Source organism: Leuciscus leuciscus (genome assembly GCF_965113295.1).
Source record: "Leuciscus leuciscus genome assembly, chromosome: 5".
NCBI classification, from domain to species: Eukaryota; Metazoa; Chordata; class Actinopteri; order Cypriniformes; family Leuciscidae; genus Leuciscus; species Leuciscus leuciscus.
Window position 1 is genome coordinate 43,647,720 of NC_138729.1, and position 24,444 is coordinate 43,672,163.

The 24,444-nt window shown below is 37.1% G+C and overlaps 3 protein-coding genes across 4 annotated transcripts in view; 1 reads left to right on the forward strand and 2 right to left on the reverse strand.

Moving 5' to 3' along the window:
* The first annotated feature begins 1,390 nt into the window (after positions 1-1,390).
* On the forward strand, positions 1,391-7,496 carry coq5 (coenzyme Q5, methyltransferase). The gene is made up of 7 exons (XM_082170374.1): positions 1,391-1,613; positions 1,995-2,144; positions 4,389-4,610; positions 4,695-4,801; positions 5,072-5,160; positions 5,760-5,871; positions 6,808-7,496. Exons 1-7 carry the CDS (start codon positions 1,418-1,420, stop codon positions 6,907-6,909), a joined length of 978 nt encoding a protein of 325 aa, XP_082026500.1. The 5' UTR covers positions 1,391-1,417; the 3' UTR covers positions 6,910-7,496.
* A 159-nt stretch (positions 7,497-7,655) lies between these two features.
* Positions 7,656-24,444, reverse strand: part of znrf3 (zinc and ring finger 3) — a 74,402-nt gene continuing 57,613 nt past the window's right edge. For both annotated transcript variants that reach the window (XM_082170232.1, XM_082170233.1), the window contains 6 exons: positions 16,137-16,211; positions 13,422-13,553; positions 12,742-12,849; positions 12,371-12,538; positions 10,915-11,017; positions 7,656-10,824 (listed from right to left, as the gene is read on the reverse strand). In XM_082170232.1, the coding sequence (XP_082026358.1) occupies positions 9,158-10,824; positions 10,915-11,017; positions 12,371-12,538; positions 12,742-12,849; positions 13,422-13,553; positions 16,137-16,211 (2,253 nt within the window). In that variant the 3' untranslated portion in view covers positions 7,656-9,157. The remainder of the gene's footprint in view (positions 10,825-10,914; positions 11,018-12,370; positions 12,539-12,741; positions 12,850-13,421; positions 13,554-16,136; positions 16,212-24,444) is intronic.
* The window catches only part of LOC309498475 (uncharacterized protein), a 4,188-nt gene continuing 4,101 nt past the window's right edge, over positions 24,358-24,444 (reverse strand). The window contains exon 2 of the mRNA XM_082169243.1: positions 24,358-24,378. The gene's annotated coding sequence lies outside the window, so the exon portion shown is untranslated. The remainder of the gene's footprint in view (positions 24,379-24,444) is intronic.

Below are 24,444 nucleotides of genomic sequence, written 5' to 3' on the forward strand. Positions count from 1 at the left end.
AGACAGATCTCCAAAACAACATCTGCTGAAGAGGAAAAAAAAGTGAAGGAAGGAAGAAATTCAGCTCTGATGTTTTCTGCGTTGGTTAAATGCTTATCAGATAAAATGACTACCAGACGTAGAGTGGATGCACAAACAAAGCCTGTATTACAGGCCCCATGTGTAAGCCATTTCCCCTGTGTGTGTGTGTGTGTGGGGCTGCCCACCTGCAGATGTTCATGGTATGTGAGGTGAACACATTCAGAGTATTACAATACTCTACAACACAAACATAAATCACAAAATAAATCAAATTTATCAATGAGTTTTTTTTTTTTTTTACTGATCTGAATAAATGATGCACTCACAGCTAATGCATCTAAATTCATGGTGATTTGTTTGATTGCCAATAAACACAATCAGCCTTTACTCGTTAAATACCACAGATAATGAAATCCGCTCAGTCAGAAGCACTGCGTATTCAACAAGCATGATTATGAATCCTATAGTGCCCCCTACTGGTGTGGGTCACTTAACACATACTTTATTGTCATGTCTTTCCCTTATGAAAAGCAGTTGCATTCAGTAAGTGACATTACAGATACAACAAATGTTTAGGTGACATGACATTTCGTGGAGTTTTAGCGGTGTTAGAAGAAAAACATTGAAATACACACATCTCTGTTAGATTTTTTGTTTAATCTGGTAATGTGTCTTTAACCACACTTGAATTGCCAAAGCATAAACATTTTCCAGTTATCTGTGATACAATAAAAAAGAATAGTAATTACATAAAGGGACATAATTAAAGAATATACACAATAATAAAAAAGTTAAATAATAACATTAACTATAAAAAAATAAAGCTAGAAATCCAGAAATATCTATCAATAAATCTTTCTGCCTAATAAATCTTTCTATAAAACATTTTAGAAATGATTAGCCTAAATACATTTTTAAAGATTTACCAACTCGTTTGTGTGACAAGATTCCGACAAACATATATATAAGCCTACATACATATTATACATAGGCTATTCCATAAAGTATAATTATCATTTTATTATAATTTTGATAATTGTGAACAAACCTGTCCCCACAGAACAAGCTTTCACACATACATTGAAAATACATTTGGCTCATTCGCATGGCTCACACATGTATGGGCTTTAAATTGCTGGTAAAGATGTTTTAAGAGGGTAATAACTAAAGTTAATCAAGACATCATTAACTTGGGGTCCATTTTTTTATGCAAGTCAAAGCCGCCTGTCAAGCACCATAGTTTTTACTACTGTTAATATTTACTGAATATTTGATCTCTGGCAGGTGGAGATCAAATATCTACATGTTTGTAGTCCAACAAAGATCCGCCGGAACTACAACTCGTCGCGTTACGGGTTTATGACGCAGTGCTTGCGCAACTGAACTTGAGAGAAACATGGCGGCCTCCATCAGGGCACTTAGATTTTTCTTCAATTCTACGCGAAATATTCATCATGTTTCACGGTGTCGAATCAAACATTTATGCTGTCGTGCTGGGATCACAGGGTGTCGAGGATATAGCGATAGTACAGAGGGCAGAAGTACGCACTTTGGATTCCAAACAGTCCCAGAGGAGGAGAAAGCAGAGAAAGGTGAGTTACACACATCAGTTTCTTAGGACTGTTTGACTTACTTATTCAAAAGAGAATATATGACAATATTACATGATATGTTTATGTGTCATGCTACAATGTCACATACCTAAACAAAACTAAATTAGCTTTTTTAGTTGTTCTGTAACGTTACAAGTATATGGAAATTGGAAACTATTTACTGGCAACTGTATCTGCCTTCATATTTGGTATGGTTGTTTATGTATGCTTTAGTTGTATTAGTGTATTAGTATGATTAGTTGTCTATGCCTAATTAAACGTGTTTAAATTGAGTTTTTTAAATTTAGATAGTGTGTGCTAGAACCTTTCCACTAGGCATGCATGACATTTCCATTTCTCTCGTTGTTTTTCAACTATCAGTGTATAAGGTGTTTGAAAGTGTGGCCGAGAAGTATGACGTGATGAATGACGCCATGAGTTTGGGAATCCACAGACTGTGGAAAGACACACTGCTGCACATTATGAATCCTCAGCCGGGGCTACGGCTACTGGACACGGCTGGTGGCACAGGTTAATCAAAACTATCACTTGTTCTTTATTTAATTTAATTTCATTCATTTTAATTTTATTTATCTAGAGCTTTATACTATACAGATCGTTTTAAAGCAGCTTCACAGTAATAAACAAGAAAATAACAGCATTAATGCAGCCAAGTTCTTAAATTATTAAACGAATACAATTTCTGCTCAAAAGCAGCTCTAAAAAGACACTATAGAGTGTCATTATTCAGCTCAATTTAGTTCAATAGCAGCGTGAATGTTGCAAAGTTCTTTATTTATGAAATTAACTATAAAACAGTTCTACAGAAGATAATAGTGTCATTACTCAGTTAAAGCTGCAGTCCGTAACCTTTTTGGGTTAAAAATTATCCAAAATACATTTTTGAGCAAGTACATAACCAGCCTGTGTTCAAAACTCTCTGCTTGCTTTAGCTCGATTCAAGACGGTAAGCTTGTAATAATGTTTTTAATTCCAGCGGGGAAGTGGTGGATTTCCGCGGGAAATTCAAGCATGTCTTTGCGTCATTACTTCACATCTGTACATATAAAGAAGATGTCTCGGCTAGTAGGCTATGTTGTGTGTGAGGATGTTGGAGGTGGAGATTTATAGCCTTTTCTCACAGCACTTGATATAGTTAAACTTAGCAATTTGATGGCGGATCCAGAAAGGTTCAAACGACAATCACCAGTGACAACTGGAGATTCACCCGTTGTGAATGTAGTCACGCAATGCTGATGTTGTTAACATTAACAATTTGAGAACAAAGTATAATTTGCACGGTTTGACGTGATATGATAAGTGATTGTTAGATTTAATCAGCGCGATTTACTGCAATGCTTTTTTTTTTCCTTAGTTGGTCTGAACAAAAGTGGATGTTACTTACTTGTTCAGACGACATTTTCCGGTGAAAATTCTTATGTTGGTCATACTTCCAAAAAGTAGAATCTGTGATTGTGAATGACAGTCTCCACACCAGCGCGGTGACTGACTGCCACATTCTCCTCAAAACATTGGATTCATCCGCGTTGTGCAATGCCGAGGCACAACGCACGTAAAGTTGATAATTCCGCAAATAACTGCATTTGCAGATTTCGAACAGAGATGGCGACAAAGAGGAAAAACTGCAGACTGCAGCTTTAAATGTTGATTCAGTTTAGTGCAAAGTTCGTCAAATTATGAAACAAGCCTAATTCAGTTATAAACAGAAGGAAATAGTGTCGTTATTCAGCTTTAGTCATACTGTCAATGTAATAAAATGTATAATATTACTGAATATAAAGTGTCTTTAAATATGAATTGTCTTTTAATGTGCTTCTTGAACATCAGTGTTGGGTAAGTTTCTCTGAAAGAGTAATTCATTACTAGCTACTAATTACATCTTCAACAGTGTCATTAGATTACTGTACTAATTACTCTCTAAAACGTATTGCATTACTTATTACTAATTATTTTCTAGATCCCATATCAACCTCGACAAGTTGAACAATACAAGGATGGACATGAAACTGCTCTTTTAATTCTTTCATATAAATAATATAAAATTCCCTAAATTATTCCTGAACTGACCAAAGTATTTAAAAGCAAAAAGGTTTCAAAAACATACATTGGGACCGTGGAAAAGTTGAGAGAAAAACGTATAAAAAAATTGAAAATGTGATAAAAAAAATTAAATAAATCAATTATTAGAAAAGAAATGTATGGAAGCTTGTTTCCGCCACATAATAAAACATTTTAAAAGATAATTGCGACTTGTTATCTCACAATTGCGAGTTTACATCTCGCAATTCTGACTTTATTTCTCAGAATTGCGTGAAATAAAGTCAGAATTGCGAGATATAAAGTCAGAATTGCGTGAAATAAAGTCGCAATTGTGTCTTATAAAGTCAGAATTCAGACTTTTTTTTCTCACAATTGCGACTTTATATCATGCAATTCTGACTTTATAACACATAATTGCGATAAAAAGTCGCAATTATCTTTTATAAAATGTTTTATTCTGTGGCGGAAACAAGCTTCCATAGAAATGTAATGTAACGCAGTAGAATCAAATTATTTTCCAAATGATATTTTACATTTTTAACCATAATAATGATTTTTCACTGAATAAATTGGGTCCTTACACATGAAAATATATAGCTGCCTTTTAAATTTTAGGATTGGGATGATCATATTTCGGGTCCGTGGCACCTAAATGATTGAAAACTGCTGCCCTAGATGTTCGTACAAATTGAGAAATGTGCTATTCTGCTGTAGGTGACATCTCTTTCCGCTTCCTGGAGTACACACACTCAATGTATGATCGTCAGCAGCGGCTAAGAGCAAAATCCCGTCAGACACCATCGTGGCAGGACATAACTGAACATTATGTGTCCGACGATGCAGGGCCTCCACAGTCACGGGCCGTGGTGTGTGACATCAATAAAGAAATGCTCAAAGTTGGAAAACAAAAGGCGGAGACAGCAGGAATCACTACAGGTATGATCATCTGCAACCAAAGACATGATCATGCATGTTTTGGAGTGAAATATAAAGGTTGATTTCATTGTCACATGCTTGCAGGTCTGTCATGGGTCGCAGGCGATGCAGAAGAGCTTCCGTTCGATGACGATCAGTTTGACATATACACTATTGCCTTCGGCATCAGAAATGTCACCCACATAGAGCAAGTAAAGACTCTGCACTTCATATCAGATTGCTGAATCGACACTGAAATAAGTAACACTGTCTTGAAAGCCATTTAACTTTGAATTGTTGTCCATATTGCTCTACTACTTATGATCTGTGTGTCTTGCTATCTAATATAAAACATACTGCATTTCATGTTGTTATCATTTATTCATTTCCATATTTGAAGAATGGGAGTGTACGAGGTCTTTGATCATTCTGTATGCTAGTTATTATTATGATTTTCTTTAAGATGACGTCTCTGTTTGCAGGCTCTACAAGAGGCTTTGCGCGTCCTTAAGCCAGGTGGACGCTTCATGTGTCTAGAATTCAGCAAAGTGACCAACCCTCTTCTCGCAAGGTCATTGTTATTTTAGTATCACTATTATAGAATTCATTTTTAGTAATTTTGTTTTGTTTTTGTTTATATGTCTATATTGTTTTTATTTCAGTATTAATTTATTTTTGTGCATTTTAGTTATTTTTTTTACAAGTTGAACTGAATGAAAATGAGAAATGTTGCCTTGGAAACTAGCTGAAATAAAATGAGCTATAAAAAAAGTTTTTTATATTTTCAGTTGACGTTTTACGGAGCACCTGAAGGGACATGGTGATGGAGGAAAAATAAGTAAATGCTTTTGAAAGCAAAAGTTTTGTGAGTGAACAGGGGAACGTAAAAACCATTGAAATATTCTTTTTTTCGTGCCATTTCATATTTTTTTCCATCACCATGTCTTTTTAGGGCTCTTTTGCCAGTCATTAACACAGTCTTTGATTTGTTAGGCACTATTCTTTAAAAACACACTTTAGAATATGTATTGTATATTGTGCTATGCTAAAAAAAATAATCATTACTCACTTTTTTTGTAATAACTTATGTACTTAAAAAAAAAAAATTTAATCTAATTATACACAGTGTGTAGTATGTGAATTGCTCCATGATTTATTTATTTTTTGCAGGCTGTATGATGCATATAGTTTTCAGATGATCCCTGTGTTGGGTGAAGTGATCGCTGGAGACTGGAAATCATATCAGTATTTGGTGGAAAGCATCCGAAAGTTCCCAGACCAGGTAACAAAAAAACAAAATCCACATTCCTTAGTGATACAACTATTTAATAGGCATAAGAGACATGGCACAATAAGTGTTTAGAAGACTTTTCGTGCAAGTGCAATAATTTCCTTGTAGCTTTGATCCAAATGTCTATCTTCATTTTGCCTAAAATAAAACCGTGTTGGGTCTTGAAATGTAAGAACTTATATAGGGGTGGTGGTGGCGCAATGGATAAGACACATGCCTTTGGTGTGAGAGACCCGGGTTCGAATCCACTGTGAGACACCAATGTGTCCCTGAGCAAGACACTTAACCCCTAGTTGCTCCAGAGGCGTGCGACCTCTGACATATATAGCAATTGTAAGTCGCTTTGTATAAAAGCGTCAGCTAAATGAATAAATGTAAATGTAACTTATAAGGGTGTTTCATCAACTAAGGGATCATTTTAATTTTATTTTTCTTTGTGAAAGCCACACTGAAATTTTGTCCATGCTAGGGGTACCTGAAGCCAAATACTATGTTGGGAAATTAGGCATTCTACGAAGCCCCTAAAGGGACTTGGTGATGGGGGGGGAAAAAAATATGAGAAGGGAGGGAAAAAAATGATTTCAATGTTTTCTCAATTATATGGTTGGTTAATTATATTGTATATAATTTGCGGGCATCAGGAAGCAGCTATCAATATGTGGTGTGTTGAAATTGCTTTTGAATGCGCGCTCGCTATTAACTATCCAAATTCAGATTTAGCCTTCGGGCACATCCTTTGTTTTATTTTTGCAGCTTTTCAATGCTAAAATATCCTGAAAACTCAAAAGTATTACAATATTGTAAATAACATCTGAACTATAATGGTAATCTAAGCAAAGAGTGAAATGAAGCATTTTAGAATTTGTGTGAAAACGAATTATAGAATACGTCGTGAGAAACCTTTATTATACTATATGTCTTCCACAGGAAACATTCAAGGAAATGATTGAGGATGCTGGCTTCTTGTGTGTCCAGTATTTTAACCTGACAGGAGGAATCGTTGCCATTCATTCAGGATTCAAGCTCTGAGTGACTTTCTCTCCAAATGAACTCTGACAAGAAAGAGTGCAGTTCTACAAACAATGGGACGACAGTAAAATCAAACACTTGTGTAACAGGCACTGGCTCTTAGGAAACTCCGCATGGAAAGTCCTTTGTTCATGTATTTATGCTGTTGGTATATTGAAACATTTCACCCTTTGAAGTGAAAATGGAAGAGATTAAAATGTTCTTTAAAGTTTGAGTGAAATGTTTTCCTGAGATATTGAAAATGTTAAAGCTGATGGAATGTGAGCACTATTTTTATTTGTACAAGCTGGACAATGTGTTTGGTTTTCGGTCATTGGGAAGCACATGCTGACCTAATAAAACAAAAAAGACAAAATATGTTTTATTTGATCTCATTGCACAATTTAAGTTTAGTAATGAACACTCCCAATGAATTACCCATCATTCATATAATGCTGTGCGAGTTCTACTTCTGGACTCAATCAAATCCACACACTTTTGTATTAACTGGTCCATAACATGAACAACATCCCTGTGATGTGTTGTGCTTGGTGAAAATGAAACAGTCAATTGTGTTTTTACTTTAATAAAACCATATATTTTTTAAAGATCTTTGTACACTTTGTTACAAAACTGTACTAAAATTTTTAAATCAGTTTTTGGTCAGAGAATATTTAATCGTCTTGTGTGCAATTACCATGTATTTACAAAGTCTCTTATTAGTGATCTCAAGAAAAAAGAAAAGAACCTCACAGACACTCTGAACATAAGACATGGCTTAAAGATAAATATATTAGTCAATAAATATTCAGAGAACATATTTCCATTTATGAAATGTGCTGCTACACAGATACAGAAATATACACAGATCAAACTCTAACCTTTAACATTTGTAAAATGATAATGGAGAAAATAATTATATCTTTAAAAAAATTAAAAAATATTAATTTTTGTACACATTTTCTTTTATACAATCTTAAGTGCTACAAACAATACGAAATATTAAATAGTGACTCAAGTACCCAGAAAAAATGCTATATTTGCAGTACATATTTCTATGCAAGGCAAGAGTAGATTCTCATGTTACGGCACTGTTTTAGTCTATGTATAAATAAAGTTATTTTAAAATGACCGCCTGTGTAAGCTGTATGGGTACATTTCATAGAAACAGTATAAAATACTCTGTAAAAACAGAAAGGCATGATGATATGATGGTGTATGTGTAAAGCATGAGTGCAATGTGTAGTTATTAAAGGTAATTATGCGGTTTTGATACATATAAATATATATATACCACTGCATTCCAATCTCTTTAAACCATTATACTTTGGTGTCTTCCTGACAAACTGCTAGCTTAAAAAAAAAGAGCAACTTAGGGGTCAAACACTAGAGATCCTACACCTCTAACCCTATAGAGTAGTCAGGTTCTAATTCAACCAGTGGTGTTTTGACTGTACCCTGGAGACAAACTAAACTTTGGTGTGATATACATGTAGCTCAGTAGTCTCCATTGACAAGTATAAAAAAAAAAAAAGGAGGAAGTTTTTTTTTTAAATGGTCTGTTTCTGTACTAAAAAGACAAAGGCCCTGAGAGAGGAAGAGAAAGAGGGAGGTGTACATATTCAAGTCTGATTTACACCTAGCTAAGTTGTCGGTGAGAAATGACCCCAGCACCTGATGTGCACTCCCTCCACATGAAGTGTTCCATTTTGGTTTTTTATTTCTCTAAATGAAATCATTTAGTTTACTGAGATGTACGTACATGCTGTATGACTTCTTACTGCTCGCATGCAATTCTGAATGTAAAAAGAGCATTCAAATTATCTTAGCGCTAATAACATGGAACTTAGGCATAATCTAAATTGTCATAAAAACGTAAAAGTTAGTCATATACATTTAGACATAATCCCTGGTCCTAGTCCAATCAAGAAAGCATTCATATAATGATGCTCTGTATGACTCACATTTCTGAGTTTGTGTTGCATGAGGAAGTATGTGAAATTCAAATATAGCTGTTATTTAGCTTTGTACTTTTGCCTTCTATAACTTCTATAACCATTGTGTTGATGTGACAGATTCTGAAGGCCACAGGAATGAACAAGATCAACACTGAGAAAAAAAGAAAAGAAAAAAAAAGTACAATTGTAAAATCTTAATTTGAAAAGCAAACCATTTCTGATAAGTACACTCCAGAGTTCTGACAACACAACTATTTAAAAGTTTAACATTTATTGATTTTCAAGAGCCTGTGCTGTTTTGGGGTCTCCTATCAGAGCCCTGATCTATCATAAGATGCTTTGCCACCCCCTTGTGTTTCAGACACGCCAGTACACTGTGAGGAAAACAGTGCTGTCGCCTCTTCATCCTGAGGCTGCTGATAAACTTGACCTCTACATTGTCCTGAGGTGAAAAACAAGTCACAATTCTCCTCAGAAGTCCTCTCCTCCCTCTCTAGGTTAAGTCTAGGAGGGAGCAAACATGTTTGTGGTTCTGGACCCAAGCCTAATTCACAGTCTGTATCCTCAGGAATTATGGGTATTCGCTGTGCTAGCTCACAGCAACCCTGACCCATGCATCCGTCACTGTCTGTCTGGGTGTACTGTACGTTAACTGAACAATCTTCAGCGTAATTACTAGCACTTCCTCTGTGTACAGTCATCTCTGTGTAAAAGCAGCACGGCAGTCCGTCATAGCTAACATGATCTGGAGACGGTAGCTGCTCTGTGCTAACGCTATAAAAGTTCTGTGGGGAAGCGACCGCCTGAGACTCTGCAGCCCATCTGCAGCGTCCTCGGTCTTCTCCTTCCTTGCCTTTACGTTCTAAGTGTAATTTAGGTACCTCAAAACAGCAGTTGCAAGCTACCCCTTGCTCTCCACAAGGCTTCACAGAGCTGTGGCTCCTTTCTGCCAATGAGCCCTCTAGGGGCCCGGCTGAGGTAGTGCTAGTAAGTTCCCTGGTTTCCACTGAAGAGTGGTTACTACAATTGGGCTCCAGGCTGCAGTTAGACAACTGGTCCCCAGAACTGTAACACACTCCAACTGGAGGTTGTAGGCAGTCCATCATCCCTGATACTGGGGCCGAAATGTCATCAGCTGGAGGGGCGGCAGAAAATAGCGTCCCAGCCTCCCCAGCCGATCCCCGACACGGACTCTTACTTCGGTACACGTAGGGATCATAATCACTGCTTAGCGAACTCCGGAACGTCGAACAGCTTCCATACACGCCTTGGTTGCTGACTTCCGTACAATCCAACATGGAGTCACTTGAGGAGCAGTGGCACTGACCCGAACTGCTGCTGCTGTCACTTCCAGGACAGTCCGCAAGGTAACCGCTACACACGGAGCGGTGCCCGTGGTAACAACTAAGTCCTGAGGTGCTTCCGGAGTCACCCAGACGAGAAGATGAAGCCGGTGCCATGTGCACCACAGTAGGATACAAAAGTCCTGGCTGGAAGGGTCGACTGTGACCTTTGTGTAGTCCATTACCAGGCTGACCATCAGATTGTGGAAAGGTCAAGCCCTGAAAATAGTAGTGCTGGTACATGGTCTCGTACTGGGAAAAGCAGGCAGCACGAGAAAAGTTGCGTCCATGGAATTTGGGCCGTTTGAATGTATGGGTTTGTGGGTAAGCAGGGCCACGATGCTCCATGCCGCAATGGTGCGGGTTTAGTGTGCGGTCCAAATGGAGGGCAGGGTAACCCCGAATAAAGGAAGATTGCGAAGGATAGAGGCCCTGCTCCGGGTGCTGGTCCACTGTTAAAACCGTGATGGGGTTGCCATGGGGGTCCATGCTGGTCCGTGTAGGGTAGGCCGTCACTTGCCCAGCTCTGTGCACTCTTCCTGGATAATGAACAGGGAGGACAACTCTCTGCTGGCGGCTGTGGACTGGGTTTCCCGGATCCAGGCAAACGGCACCTGGGTTTCCCTTTTTTTGTTCTGGTAGAAAATAAAAATGCACAGTTAAAAAATTTACTGAATCAAGACCCATTATTTAGACAAGTTTATTAGCCGGTTTCTGATGCTTACCAATAATGTTGTGCCTGCAGTGTGGACAAGTGTGGTGCTGAAGTAGCCAAGGGTCCACACATTTCTTGTGAAATCGGTGTGCACAAGGGATAACCCTCAACTCCTGCAAGTGTGGAGGAGAAGATTTGTGAGGTCAACAGGTCTGTCTTAACATTTTTGTGGGCCGCCCAGTTATTGCAATGACATTTTGAAGCTTCCTGAAATGCAATATTTGCAAACCCCAAAAAACAGATAACCATGGGCCCGAATTTTATGCTTTTACCAAGTCACAGAGCTATGTTCACGCTTTAGATCAGGGGTGTTCAATTCTGCGTCTGGAGGGCCAATGGTCTTGGGGTGCTTCTAAATACTCAAATTGATACTTCCTCGTTTCTTCGCTCCTCCATCCTCCAGCCTGTGACCTGGAAAACCGATCGAACTCAGCCATTTTGAAGGCCATCCCAATTCTCTAATTGCGAGGAGGAGAGGAATGAGGAGCGAGGAAGCTTCCTGAGGAGTCATGAGCAAGGATACACAGGTGTATCCTTCCCTCGCATCCTTAGGAGAGGAGCTAAGACGTGTGGAAAGGAAACGAGGATGCACAAATAAGAAATGAGAAGCACCCCTGGAGAATTTAACTTTAACCTGCACCAACACACTAGCCAGAACGTTTCTAGTAATCTGGAAGACCTTGATTAGCTGGTTCAGGTGTGTTTATTTAGGGCTGGAACTAAACTTAACAGGAAGGTGGTCCTCCAAAAGCAGAATTTGAGACCCCTGCTTTAGATGCAAAAATACCACATTGTGCATGTGAACTGTAGATGGCGCCACCGTTACACAGCATGTCAGTGCTACATTCTCAATCCCTTTCGAAGAGATGCACTCCTGTGCCTTCAGACAGAAAGCCTAACTTCACAGATCTCACCCACAGAAGTCATTCTCTGTCCCCAAGCATGACTCATCCCCCCTCCCTCTGCCTTTCCGCCCCGCTTTTGTTGCTTTTCTTAATCATCACAGACAAACCCTTTGATGCCATTGAGCCTTTTATATCGCCACTTCCTCTGTGCATCTAAGACGACTTGATTTCTTTGTTGTGTGCTTTTTTTTTAGCATGACACATAACCACAAAGGCGAATAAAAAAATGTCACCAGCGTTAGTCTTCATATATTTTGAGAAAAAAGAAGCACAGGGAGGCCAAAACATGGATGTTTAAGACAACATTATCAAAAACCTCAAAAAGGTCCATTGCTGAATAAACCAAATCAACCAAAATAAATAAACTTGAAAGCATGACTAATTTTCCAGGGTCATGCAATAGTGGTTTAGCATATTCCTTTAATCTGTTAGCCTGTAATTTGGTTTTGGAATAGATATTAGAGAACTGACAAAGTGAGGAAATTTGGCCAGTGTGCAACACCTTTTTAATTTAGTTTTTTATTTCCTACAAGTTTTTGAACATTTGTGAAGGATATTTACCTCGCCATCGATGTATTTCTCAAGGCATATGGCACAGTCTGATGTGGAACTACTGCTCACAGAGTCTGATGCTCCACAGCTGGCCTCACGTTGACCCTTGACCTTAGCCTTGAACTTGCGTGTTTCCATCTTTTCCAGGGCCTGAATAGCCATCCGGTTCATGGAACTCTGACAGGTGGGGAAACAATTATGTACAGAACGCATGTCAGGAATGGCATGAAACAAACTTCTTTAAATCGTACATTGACATGAAACAAGACACCTTTTGTGAATGAATCAAATTGCATTAAACGATGAGGTCAAAATTTAAACCTCAAATTGAATTATTACAGTGTAATCAAATATGTATCAAACTGCGTTGTGAGCCTCACCTGGCTGCGTCTTTGCTTGAGCTTTATCTTGATGAGGAGGATGAGGCAGACCAGAGACACCACAACGAAGAACGCCAGGAAGATTCCCATGTCAAAATACTCTGTGGGCTGTTGTAGACAACAGGAAAATGTCAGAACATTTTACAGATAAGGTGTACGCAAAAAAGATTACAGAGGGTGTACTTTAAAGGAGATTCATTTTACGACTTATTAGAGAGTTTTATTACACTTTACTCTGATTGGTCAATCGCGCCATCCAGCAGTATGTTATCCCCCGATAACACCTATTACTAATTCACCTACTTATTGTGGACTGTTTAAAAAGAGTTGTATAATCTAACCTTTATAATGCCTGTATAATCTAACCTTTATCACCCGCCTCTGTCCCAACTTTTTTGAAGTGTGTTGCAGCCATCAATATCAAATTTGTTTATATTTACAAAATACAATTATGTTGGTCAGTGAAAACATTGGAAAACTTTTCTTTGTACTTTTGTCAGTTAAAAAAAAAGGTTAGAGAGAATTAACATATCACAGATTATGAATTGTATTGCATTTTACTAAATGTCCCAACTTTTCTGGAAATGGGGTTGTAGATAAACGTTGTGACCCATAAAGTTCCAACTATAACAAACATACTAATATACGTTATTGCATGCAATACAAGTGTGAACTCTCACCCTTGGTGGTCGATGTTGGATTCTGGCTCGTGCAACTTTTTGCTTATTGACTATGTTCATCAGTTTAACAGCATCGGCTCCTTTGACATAGACCACCGGCCTCTTTAAGGGGTCCTCTGAAACCTGGTTCAACTAGAGAAAATAATGAGAGAAAAGACATTAAGAACTTGAGAGCGAGATTTCAAGCTGTCATGCCAGACCACTTAACAAATAAACGATACAGTTATTTTGAGTAAAAACTCTCAAAAGCAGCAGAAAACCCATTATGCTGCTATGGCTTTACATCTGAAGATGCACTTAGAAAAATACATGTAATTATTTTAATGAATAACGTTTCCAATCATTATTCAATCTGCCCAATCTACATGAACTCGGTTGCCAGGGAAAAGCTTTCCCCGACAACATACACCCATGTGAAAAAGCAACCTATAGAGTCCAGACGTGGAAACTGTGGTTGGCCTTTTTTTTCTATAGAAGGGGAAAGTAGCAGTAAACCAATTGCATGTTGCAAATGTGGATGCTCAATTTAGCCTTGTAGCTCCCTCAGACTACAGCTCCAGTCTGTAATTTGAAAAACCTGAGGGAAATACCAGGGATATTTAAGCCTCTATTTCTCCCTCTGTCGTCATGTCTCTCATGTGAAATATGGGAAGTTGAAAGATAGTCATTTAAGCGTTCTTTTCCCCCTCTTATTTTTCAGGTCTGTTGGGTTTTCATTCAAGAAAAGATGCACAGACTCAGGGAAATCCTCCCATTTCAAACAACGCATTCTCTATGTTTACACATCACAACACGATAGAAATACAGGCTCTAACAGCACACATACATCGTAGAGACGTCTTTGCGGCTTGTGCATTTTTATCTTGACGATTTACAGCATTCGCTTATCTGCAATAAACTTATAAGGTGTTTGTCACATGGAATAGAATAACATTTAACAGAAATTGGGACGTTTAAGTTTTTCCTTTCCTGGAATCTGTTTTCTAAAGACATTTACTAAAGATTTTTACACATTTTTAACACATTTAGTAACCCATTAGACAAAAATTAGATCACTTAAAGTAATAGCATACATTTTTCAGTTGAGGTATCACAGACGTCTTTGGCAATGTACATATGCTTACTGGGGGAGAAAAGAGAGAGAGAGAGAGAGAGAGAGAGAGAGGGAGAGAGAGAGAGAGAAAGAGAGAAATGAATAAGGACAGAACTAGGTTAGGATCTGGGGTAGGGAACTAGGGTAGGATCTAGCAGGTGATGATGAAAGCTTTTCCCTTAATGCTTCGCCCCGTGATTAAAACTCTCCTCGTCCTCCCCAAAGCCTTGAGGCTTTAAACTGTAATCTGTGCAACCGAGGAAGCCGAATGAGTCTGGACAGAGGTGCTGGCACTGGAATGTACTGCGCTGACTCTTTTCATGTGGTCTACACAGAAGCTCTTTTATCTCGTCTGTACACCGTTTACAACTGAACGAAGGAGAGGGGGAAAAAAGCAAGTCTGGGCCTGGTTTGGAAGAGAAAAATACCACAGTGAAAGAGAGGGGAGTGGAAAAAAAGACCCTTGCTCTCTCAAAAGCAGAGACAAAGAAAAGGACTTCCGCAGATCAGCCTTTTCCACAGACAGTGCTGAGAATAGGTGCTGCACCACGGTAGTGATTCCATTAAGTAAATGGAAATAAAGTGGTAGTGGACAACACGCTTCTTTCAATTACCACTGAATATCTTTAACTACATTTGCATTTCTTAAAGAAAATACCAATACATCCCCATCCGATTCGGTCCTAAACAGAATGTGGTACTAGAATTAGACTGGAAGTTGTAAACAGTGTGCCAAACATGCCCAAATTATATAATTATGTACTGATTTATAAATAAAATAAAATAAAATAAAATAAAATCTCACTGATTACAAGCTATTAATGAGTGTAATTTAGTATGTAGTGTAAGTATGCAATCTGGGACGCAACCACCAATTGAAGGCAATTTCATTAACAAACCACATTACAAACCAATGATATCTTTAAACACTAAATGGGAGTTTTGAAGTTCAGAATGTGAGGTTTTAAACCTTCAACCTTGATTTAACTATAAAGTAGAAACATTAAAAATATATATATACTGTATGTATAGCACTACAAAGGATACGTTTACACAACACTGATGTACTAAAATTAACGGATCCACGAAAATGACAAAAACGCTGTTTTATGCTGCCGAACCAGTAGTTGGCGATGTCACTTTGTAAAGGAACACCTTTAGACTGAACACAAAATATGCAAATTTGCATTTTTGTTGTTTACAAAGAGATGATAACGGTTTAATTTTACTTGTTTAAAATTATAAAATGAAAAACCTTGTGAAAAAGGTTTTCAAAGGTTTGTGTTTTCAGGTCCCCAAAACGCAGTTGTTGTGTAAACGAACGGCCAAAACTAATAAAAAGTTGTCCATTTTTAGTTGAAAATGGTGTCGTGTAAACGGCTCTGAAGGCTGAAATTATCTACAAAAACTTGTTATAACTAACTAAATATACAGTCTCATTATACATCCATTTATAATAATGGATCCAATTAAAATTTATGTTTTTCATACATTATGCATGTAATGGACAGGTGTTACTCTAGAAAATGCTAATATTAAAACTGGATGTATTGCTGATAAAGATCAAATTAGGTTGAAGTTGTCATGACATTCAGCACATCACTGATGTTATAGACACTCACCTGGTCGATGGCATCTGGATTTTCAGAGACGTCAAAGATGACAGCTGTGGCCCCTCTCTGAACGGCTCTCTTCGCCTGTGAAGACGGTGACAAACAAATAGGCCTGTCACGATTATGAAATTTGGCTGACGATTAATTGTCTAAAAAATAATTGCGGTTATGCCGATTAATTGTCAGTTTTAGGGCTTTGACGATTAATTGTCTGTGTTAGGGCTTTGGCAATTATGCTGATTAATTGTCTGTTTTAGGGCTTTGTGCTTCATTCATTAAATAATTGTGATGAATTTAATCCTTTGTAAGTTATCATTTTGCAGTGTAAGTTTACAGTTAACACCTTTAAATATTAAATAAATAGGCTATATTCAATAGCTATGACAATTTGTTTATTAAACTTAGTGAGTGTATAAATCAGCAGCAAAAAGAAATTTTTGAAAACATCTGCACAGTAATTTAATAAAATCTAAACATGTTAATAAAAACAAATGTGCACAAACCATGAAAATATGATACGCTACAAAACAGAGCGGAACAAAGCGCGTATGCGCATCGCGGGTGCAGAATGATGTGCTTAATGCAACATGGAGTCGCAGCGATGCACAAGTGCGCATTTAAAAGTTCACGGCACAAAGCGAAGAAATGTCGAGGGCACAAATCCTAGTGTATATCAGTCCAACAGTTTATTGATCATTTGTTTCTTCACAGTTTTAAACTCCAGTTATTGTGCGTCTGATGCCAATTCATAGTCCTTGTGCTGTGTAGGCACACGGTAGCGAGCGAGTCATTTAGAAACAGCAAAAAACTCCAGCAAAATAAAGTCATTTTATGCAAATCCACAGCCCTTTATCTACAGATCAAGCATTATAACGTCAATGTCACATTGGAGAAAGTTTTACCGTGTATCCTGTCGTAACCGGACGACGCGCGCTGTTTGAATGCTGAACGGAATGATTGACAGCTGCAGAGTTTGAATGCTGAACGGAATGATTGACAGCTGCAGACGAGTTTGTGAACTTTAATTTAACAATGTAAATATACTACTGTCCCTCACATTAAGCTATGGAATGGCTTCAGATGACTTTGAATATATTGCTAGAAAACGTAATTAGTGCTTGACTGCTTGTCTATTTATTTTGGTTCATGACTCCCCCTTGTGCCGTAGGTCTATAAAAGAGCGCAATAATCGCGGTTGTCTGAAACAATCGCGGTTAGATCAAATAATCGCGATCAGACGGTTATTTAATTATCGCGACAGGCCTACAAACAAACAAAAATTATTCTTCTACACTTGAAGGGCCGAAATCTCATCTAAAACTGACAATGCAGTGCTGAAAGTAAACAGTGGAAAAAGAATAAAGCACTGCACATTACCAGTGTTATTTTGGTATTTATACACACATATACATATACATACATACATATATATACAGGCTTGGGTGGGTTACTTTAAAAATGTATTCCGTTACAGTTACAAATTACTTCATAAAAAAAGTATTCAGTAACGTAATCCAAGTACTATAATATGAAAGTAATGTAACTGATTACTTTGGGATTACTTCAAGGTCACGAATATAAATAAAGTCAATAAATAAAGTTTTTTTATTAAGAATTTGGTCCAGTGTACAATATTTGCAAAATATACACACATGCCTGAATATATATTTATGTAAAGGGCTATACAGACATCTAGTGGCTAATGTATGGTATTACAGATTATTTTGTTTTATTTTTAACTAATTTTTAACTAAAAAATAAAAACACAACATTTAACATTTTTACACAATCTACATATTAGTTTATTTTAAAATAGGCCTACATGTTGACTAAAGCCGTGATCTTTCTTAATTTGCCTGACTGAACTTGGGGCGTTGGCAGTGGGAGTTCCCCTACCTTACCTAGACAGCGAACATCCCGTTACGTGAGAAAAGATAAGAAAGGACATTTTGGGTACTAAAAAAGCTACTCTCCTAATTTCAACAAAATAGCAGCTGAATTTCCATGAATTAAAAGCGATTTTACCCGCAGGCAGCATCGTTTCTACTAGCAGCAGTGATTCAATCTGCGTCTGAGGAGATTGTAGAAAGCTGTTATTTGCGCATGCACCAGCGGGTGGCACACGTGAGTCATTACCGGCAACCGAACCAGGAACTACTGTATAATCAAGCAGCGCTTAATATAGTGTTATTGTGCCAAAATACTTATTTATTTAGTTTTAAATGAAACCATTGTAATCCTGAAAGTATTCCCCCTTTTTTCAAAATGTAACTATAATCTGATTACTATGTTTTTTGACGTAACTGTAACGGATTACAGTTACTGGATTTTTGTATCCTGATTACATAACGCCGTTACATGTATTCCGTTACTCCCCAACCCTGTATATATATACATACATACATATAGGCACTAGTATTTATTAATAATTGATCTTAGCTTTTATTTTTATATGTTCAGTTTTTGATTTTAGTTTAAGTTTCAGTCATTTTATAATGTGCTTTTGTCTTTTCTTTTCTTTCTTTTTTACATTTCTATTACTTTTTTTTATTTATTCAAAAGTTACTTGCTAAACTAATATTTAGACTTTATTTAAATTACTGATTACTTTTAATAGTTTTAGTTTTCATTTTAGTTAACTATAACAACACTGGTAATTACTGCATTTATAGGAAAAGACAACAATTCAAAATACAAGAAACCGTAAGACCGCAAACCCCAAAGGTTTGAAGTGGGAGCAACAGTAGGCTCCACATCAAAGTTTTTCTCCATTTAAAAGATTTGGATTCATTTAAAAGCAGCCCATTTTAAAGACACACTGCAGTAATGTGACTTTTTTTGAGCCTTAAGTAAATATTTCCACACCACGTTAAACGTTCCACCTGTTTCTCTCCCAGCCAATAGAGGTCGCTCTTACACTTCAGCTAGAGGGCTCACATGACTCAGTGTTGAGAACAAGTACTTTGTGATGGTTACAGTGGCTTTCTGTACATAACTACAGTTCAAAGCTTTGATCAATGCATTTAGTTGTGCTTTCATTGCTTCATTTGTTCACCATTTTATTGCCATCTTGATGTTCATTGTTTTATTATTTTAATAGATGATCAACATCACATACCCGGAATCGCATTTTGTTTACACTGACGGCTGGGTATGTTCCAACTCCACTCATGCAAAAGAGAAAAGAACAGGCTGAGAAAGAAAAAAAAAAGAAGAAAAAAAGGAAAATAAAGAGATCAAAGCGACAATGCGCGGCTCTATAACTCTGTTATCAGAGTAGCAAAGGGATGGCACTTTTCCAAGCCCAAGGCATTCTGGGTACTATGAGAGAAAGCGTGGCCTCTCCACACACTGCCTGTGTGCTTATGCATGTCTGTGAGTGTGTGTGTGTGTGTGTGTGTGTGTGTGTGTGTGTGTGTGTGTGTGTGTGTGTGTGTGTGTGTGTGTGTGTGTGTGTGTGTGTGTGTGTGTGTGTGTGTGTGTGTGTGAGTGAGTGTTTGGTAGAGACATTGCCAGTGACTGTTCAACAAACAATACATGTATCCGCAATTCACTGTTCATTTACGTCAAAGTGATTTCGCTGGAAGTCTCACGTAAATGACCCGAATGAGAAAGTTGCTTTAGGTCGGGATTTAGTAGCTAAAGACATCAATAATTCAAATACACGTTCATTAACATCAAACGGTACATTGGATAGATAGATGGATCGATAAATGGATAGATGGATGGAAGTTGACATATTAACCATGTCGTTTTGTATTTTGATGTCTACCACACAATGATGGGTCTGGTGATGTGGTTAGCTGATCTTCTTGATAAATAGTAACTTACAAGTCCAAATAGAATAAAACATTGGAAAATTGTTAAAATTGTTGGTGCCAACATTCATTATCAAATACATATTTCAACACGAGACTCACTGAATCCCACAGGAAAATCACAGTGAAACCGAATCCCATTCTGACTTCTGTTAAAGCTTGAGCAAGAACGTGCAAGAGAACAAAAACAACCCAGAGAAAACTCGTGGGACTGCAGTCGTACAGCACGGAAGGGTTGGGTGAGAGGTTATGCAGCAATATTACCAAACTCAAATTTAAAATGAAAGGAAAAAGCAAACATTTTGCACATTGAGTGACTGAACCCATTCTCCCATCTTCCCATAATTTTGGATAAAGCAAGCAATTTCAGGAGAGCTTAAAAAAAATCATCATTGGAAGAAAAGGCATTTTAAAGGGGTCATCGGATGCAAAATTCACTTTTAAATGGTGTTTGCATATAAATGTGTCTTTGCAGTGTGTGAACAAAACCACCATACAATGAAAAAAAATCCATTCACTCCTCTTTTTTTAATCCTCAAAAAGTCTAAACACTCAATAATCAGGCCGTTAGGATTTTCTGAGCACTATGATGTCATAATGCTCATGCTCCACTCACGACCACAGACGGACTGTCCCGTATTAGCATATTTCTGCCCTCAGCCATTCGACACCCCCCATGGAAGAGAGGGGTGGGGTGAACAGTTGCTCATTATCATTTAAAGAGACATGCACCGAAACGGGTCACTGTGAACCAAACTGTTTTTAAAGAGGTAAAAAGGGTGTTGTTTTACACAACCAATGAGGAATTTTAACCGAAGTACATCACAAACTTTACATGAACACCCTAAAGAATCATACCAACTTGTGGAAAATGGGCAATCCAATAACCCCTTTAAGAGATAAACCACACAATAGTCTTAATTCAATATTGCAACATTTTATTATTCCCAGACATAATTTACAGTCTTTGATAAGACCTGTCATTTTCATTTAAAAGTGAATATGCTCAGTAAACATTGTAATGAGAAAGACTTGAGAGAATCCAAAGGAATTCATTTGACGCTGGATGAGGGAACACCTCGAGAGATGAAAACCAAGTGGAAGTTAATGACTGTTTAGGCTATGTCTTGTCAACGTTTAGATTCATACTACCGTTTAGCTGATTGACTGATCCAAAGGAATGCGGAAACAGACTGAACTCTCTCGCTCTACCTTGTTTGCTCCACATCAATGTGCTTCGAACGGTTCAGCTGTGTTTCGGCTCTTTTGAAGATGGCAATTTCAGTTAATTATTAATCGTGCTTGATAAAAGATCTTTAGGAGTAAAATGAAGGGTTGGAGAGAGGGTTGGTTGACATAGAACAATAGAGAGAGAGAGAGAGAGAGAGAGAGAGAGAGAGAGAGAGAGAGAGAGAGAGAGAGAGAGAGAGAGAGAGAGAGAGAGAGAGAGAGAGAGAGAGAGAGAGAGAGAGAGAGAGAGAGAGAGAGAGAGAGCCTGGTGGAACAGGCCAGAAGAAAGAGACATGGAATCTACTTTGAGCAAGCGCTGCGATGTAACAACTTGCCTAACGACAGCAAGAAAAGCTTCTTAAGACAAAGCAAAGACCACCACGCAACCTCCCACACACACAGACACAGACACACACACACACACCTTGTTCAGGTGTCCAGCAAACAATGGCCACCAGCAGTGTTGAGGAATCTACTTTGAAATTGTAGCTACTCTTTTGAATTAGTTAGCTACACAATAATCTACTTACAAAAAGTAGCTAACTACATTAAAGCTACTTAAGGGGGATACAAAATCTTTTAAAATATAAAACTATCTGATAACATAGTTTACAATTTTATAACCAGAATCATCCAGTATTTTTTATTGCGCATTACACTACTAATCGACTAATAATCAATATGAAAACATTAGACAGCACAATTTCCAAATTTCCATGGGAAAAGTATAAAGAAAAATGTCAGTTACGATCAAATTTTCATGCTCCAGAATATTGAACGGATACATTTACACTAAATGCAAATAATTTGTTATAAATCGAGAATATTTAAAATACTGCGCAAGGATTTGTGCGCAGAGCCTGAAATAAGTGAATCCTTTGCATGAAACCATCCAAACAAACAATTCATTCATTAGAATTAACTGACCAGACATTATGACTGGATTCCACGATTCCGTCCGCATTTTCAGCATTGCAGAAATCATAGAGCCCTAAGAAGGTACTATAACTGTACCTTTACTGTAGTTAAAAATAAATATTGAATGCAAAATACATAGTTTAAATCGCAATGAACTTATGATTGCTAGAAAGCACTACATCAACCGGTGCAATAGTGACTGTGATATCCAGGTGGGCTACAATATAGACCCTTGAAGCAATCATCTCACCGGTTTTATGCGATTTTTCCTCTCGCTTTCTCCTCCTCGCCCCTTTTTATATTTAAGCAATCCTACACACTCTCTGCATTGCTATAATTAAAGTAATTAAGTCCTCAGAAAGCAAAGCTCTGCCATTACGCTGTAATTTCAGGTTGCCTTCTGGCCGTTGGGATTCCTCAAAGATAAAAGGCATACTTTCCTCATTTAGAGTTTACTTACATGTGGTAGGACTTAAAAAAAAAAATATATATATCACCCTATATTTTCTCTGAAAGTGCCAAGACATTACTTAGGCAAGTCCTAGATTCTTGAAAGGGAAAAAAGGGAAAATAAAATAAGCATCCAAGTCAGCAAAGTACAAAACTGTGCCTACTTGGTTTCTCACAGTCTCTTCACTACTTGGGTTTGCCTGAGCTACACTTAACACGAAAATCCAAACAACACACTTAGCTTAAGTTTACACTGAGGTCCTTACTAGAACCACAGCACTTAACGCTAAATAGACACAGGCTACAGCTGCTCTTATGCTGCCATTTTTTTAAAGTTATATTTCTGCTGTTGACTTGTGTCAGTGCACTGGTTGAAAAGCAAAGAGGAAAAATACGAATTTTACATACAATTTACCTAAAAATGTTAGGAAGACTAAATAAAAACACCCACAAAATGCCTTATTGACTACATGAGGTTACTTTCCTTACAAACAAAACTACCAAGTTGCAGTACACTTAAAAATAAAGGTTTCAAAAGGAGGTTTTCACAGTGATGCCATGGCATAGAAGAACCATTTTCTTAGTGTGAAAAACATATGAATAAACTTTTTCCACTATAAAGAATCTTTTGTGGAATGTTAAACATTCCATGAATGCTAAAGGTTGTTCATGTAACTATATATGCATATATATATATATATTTTTTTTTTTTTTTTTTTTTTTTTATCTACATACAAATATTTTTTCTTAAAAAAGAAACCGTAAGCATACAAGTATTACATTTTAATATCACTAAGATAAAGTACAACTAACTGAAATTATATACAATACATACTGTATACAGTAGTTAAGGAGTAAAATTACTCAAACATTTTACAACACTGCAAAAAGTACGGTAGTAATAATGTGATAAAGTAGTTATCTCATGGTATTGCATTCAGATCGATCACTAAATTGTTCTATACTATATTACTCCAAAGTACTGTAGAGAATACTATGGAATTATCATTACACGTGTAAAAAAAAAAAAAGGTAAATCTTTGTTAATTACTGATGTAACAATTTACAATTCTTAGAAGCTGCATAAATCTGCCAAACAAAACTTGCTGCCAAAAAGCAGGAAGAACCCTTAACTAGAACACACACTTACACTTATGGTTTAATATTTGTCTTATGGACAAAATAGTCCATTAAGCAATAACAGCTACATTTTACAGCAACCATGAGTACAGCGTGTTACCATTTAAAACTATTTTTATGGGTGAAAAATGTTTATGAAGCTTGTAAAAGTCATGTAGTAACACAAATCACAGTACAAACCTAGTGTTAAATTAAACTTCCTTTGTCCCAGCACCTCTGCCGTGAAGTACATATGCAATTGTTCAAGACAAACAAAAGGCATTTGGACAGAAAAATAGCTCTGTTTACAGTTTTAGATTTGACTTAATAATAATTTAGGTTTTCCCATTCATTCATTTACACTAACAGTTCATTAAAGTTATAAACATGCACTACTATTCAAGTATTTAATTCTCTCAAGGCCGCATTTATTTTATCAAAAGTCTAGTAATATTGTGAAATGGTATTACCATTTAAAATAACTTTAATATTTTTATTTTATTTTAAGCATCATCACTCCAGTCTTCAGTGTCACATGATCCTTCAGAAATCATTCTAATTTGCTGATTTGCTGCTCAAGAAACATTTCTTATTATCAATGTTGAAATTCTGCTTAATTGTTTAGTGGAAACAGTGAAGTATTGTGAACTGGACCATATGCAACTGTACTAAGTGTCGACATGCACATCTTAAAGGCACACTATGCAAGATTTGTACTTTAATATAACAGCTTAGAAGTCATTTTGATGGTAAACGAACTCGTAGTAGGGCGAATCATCCCG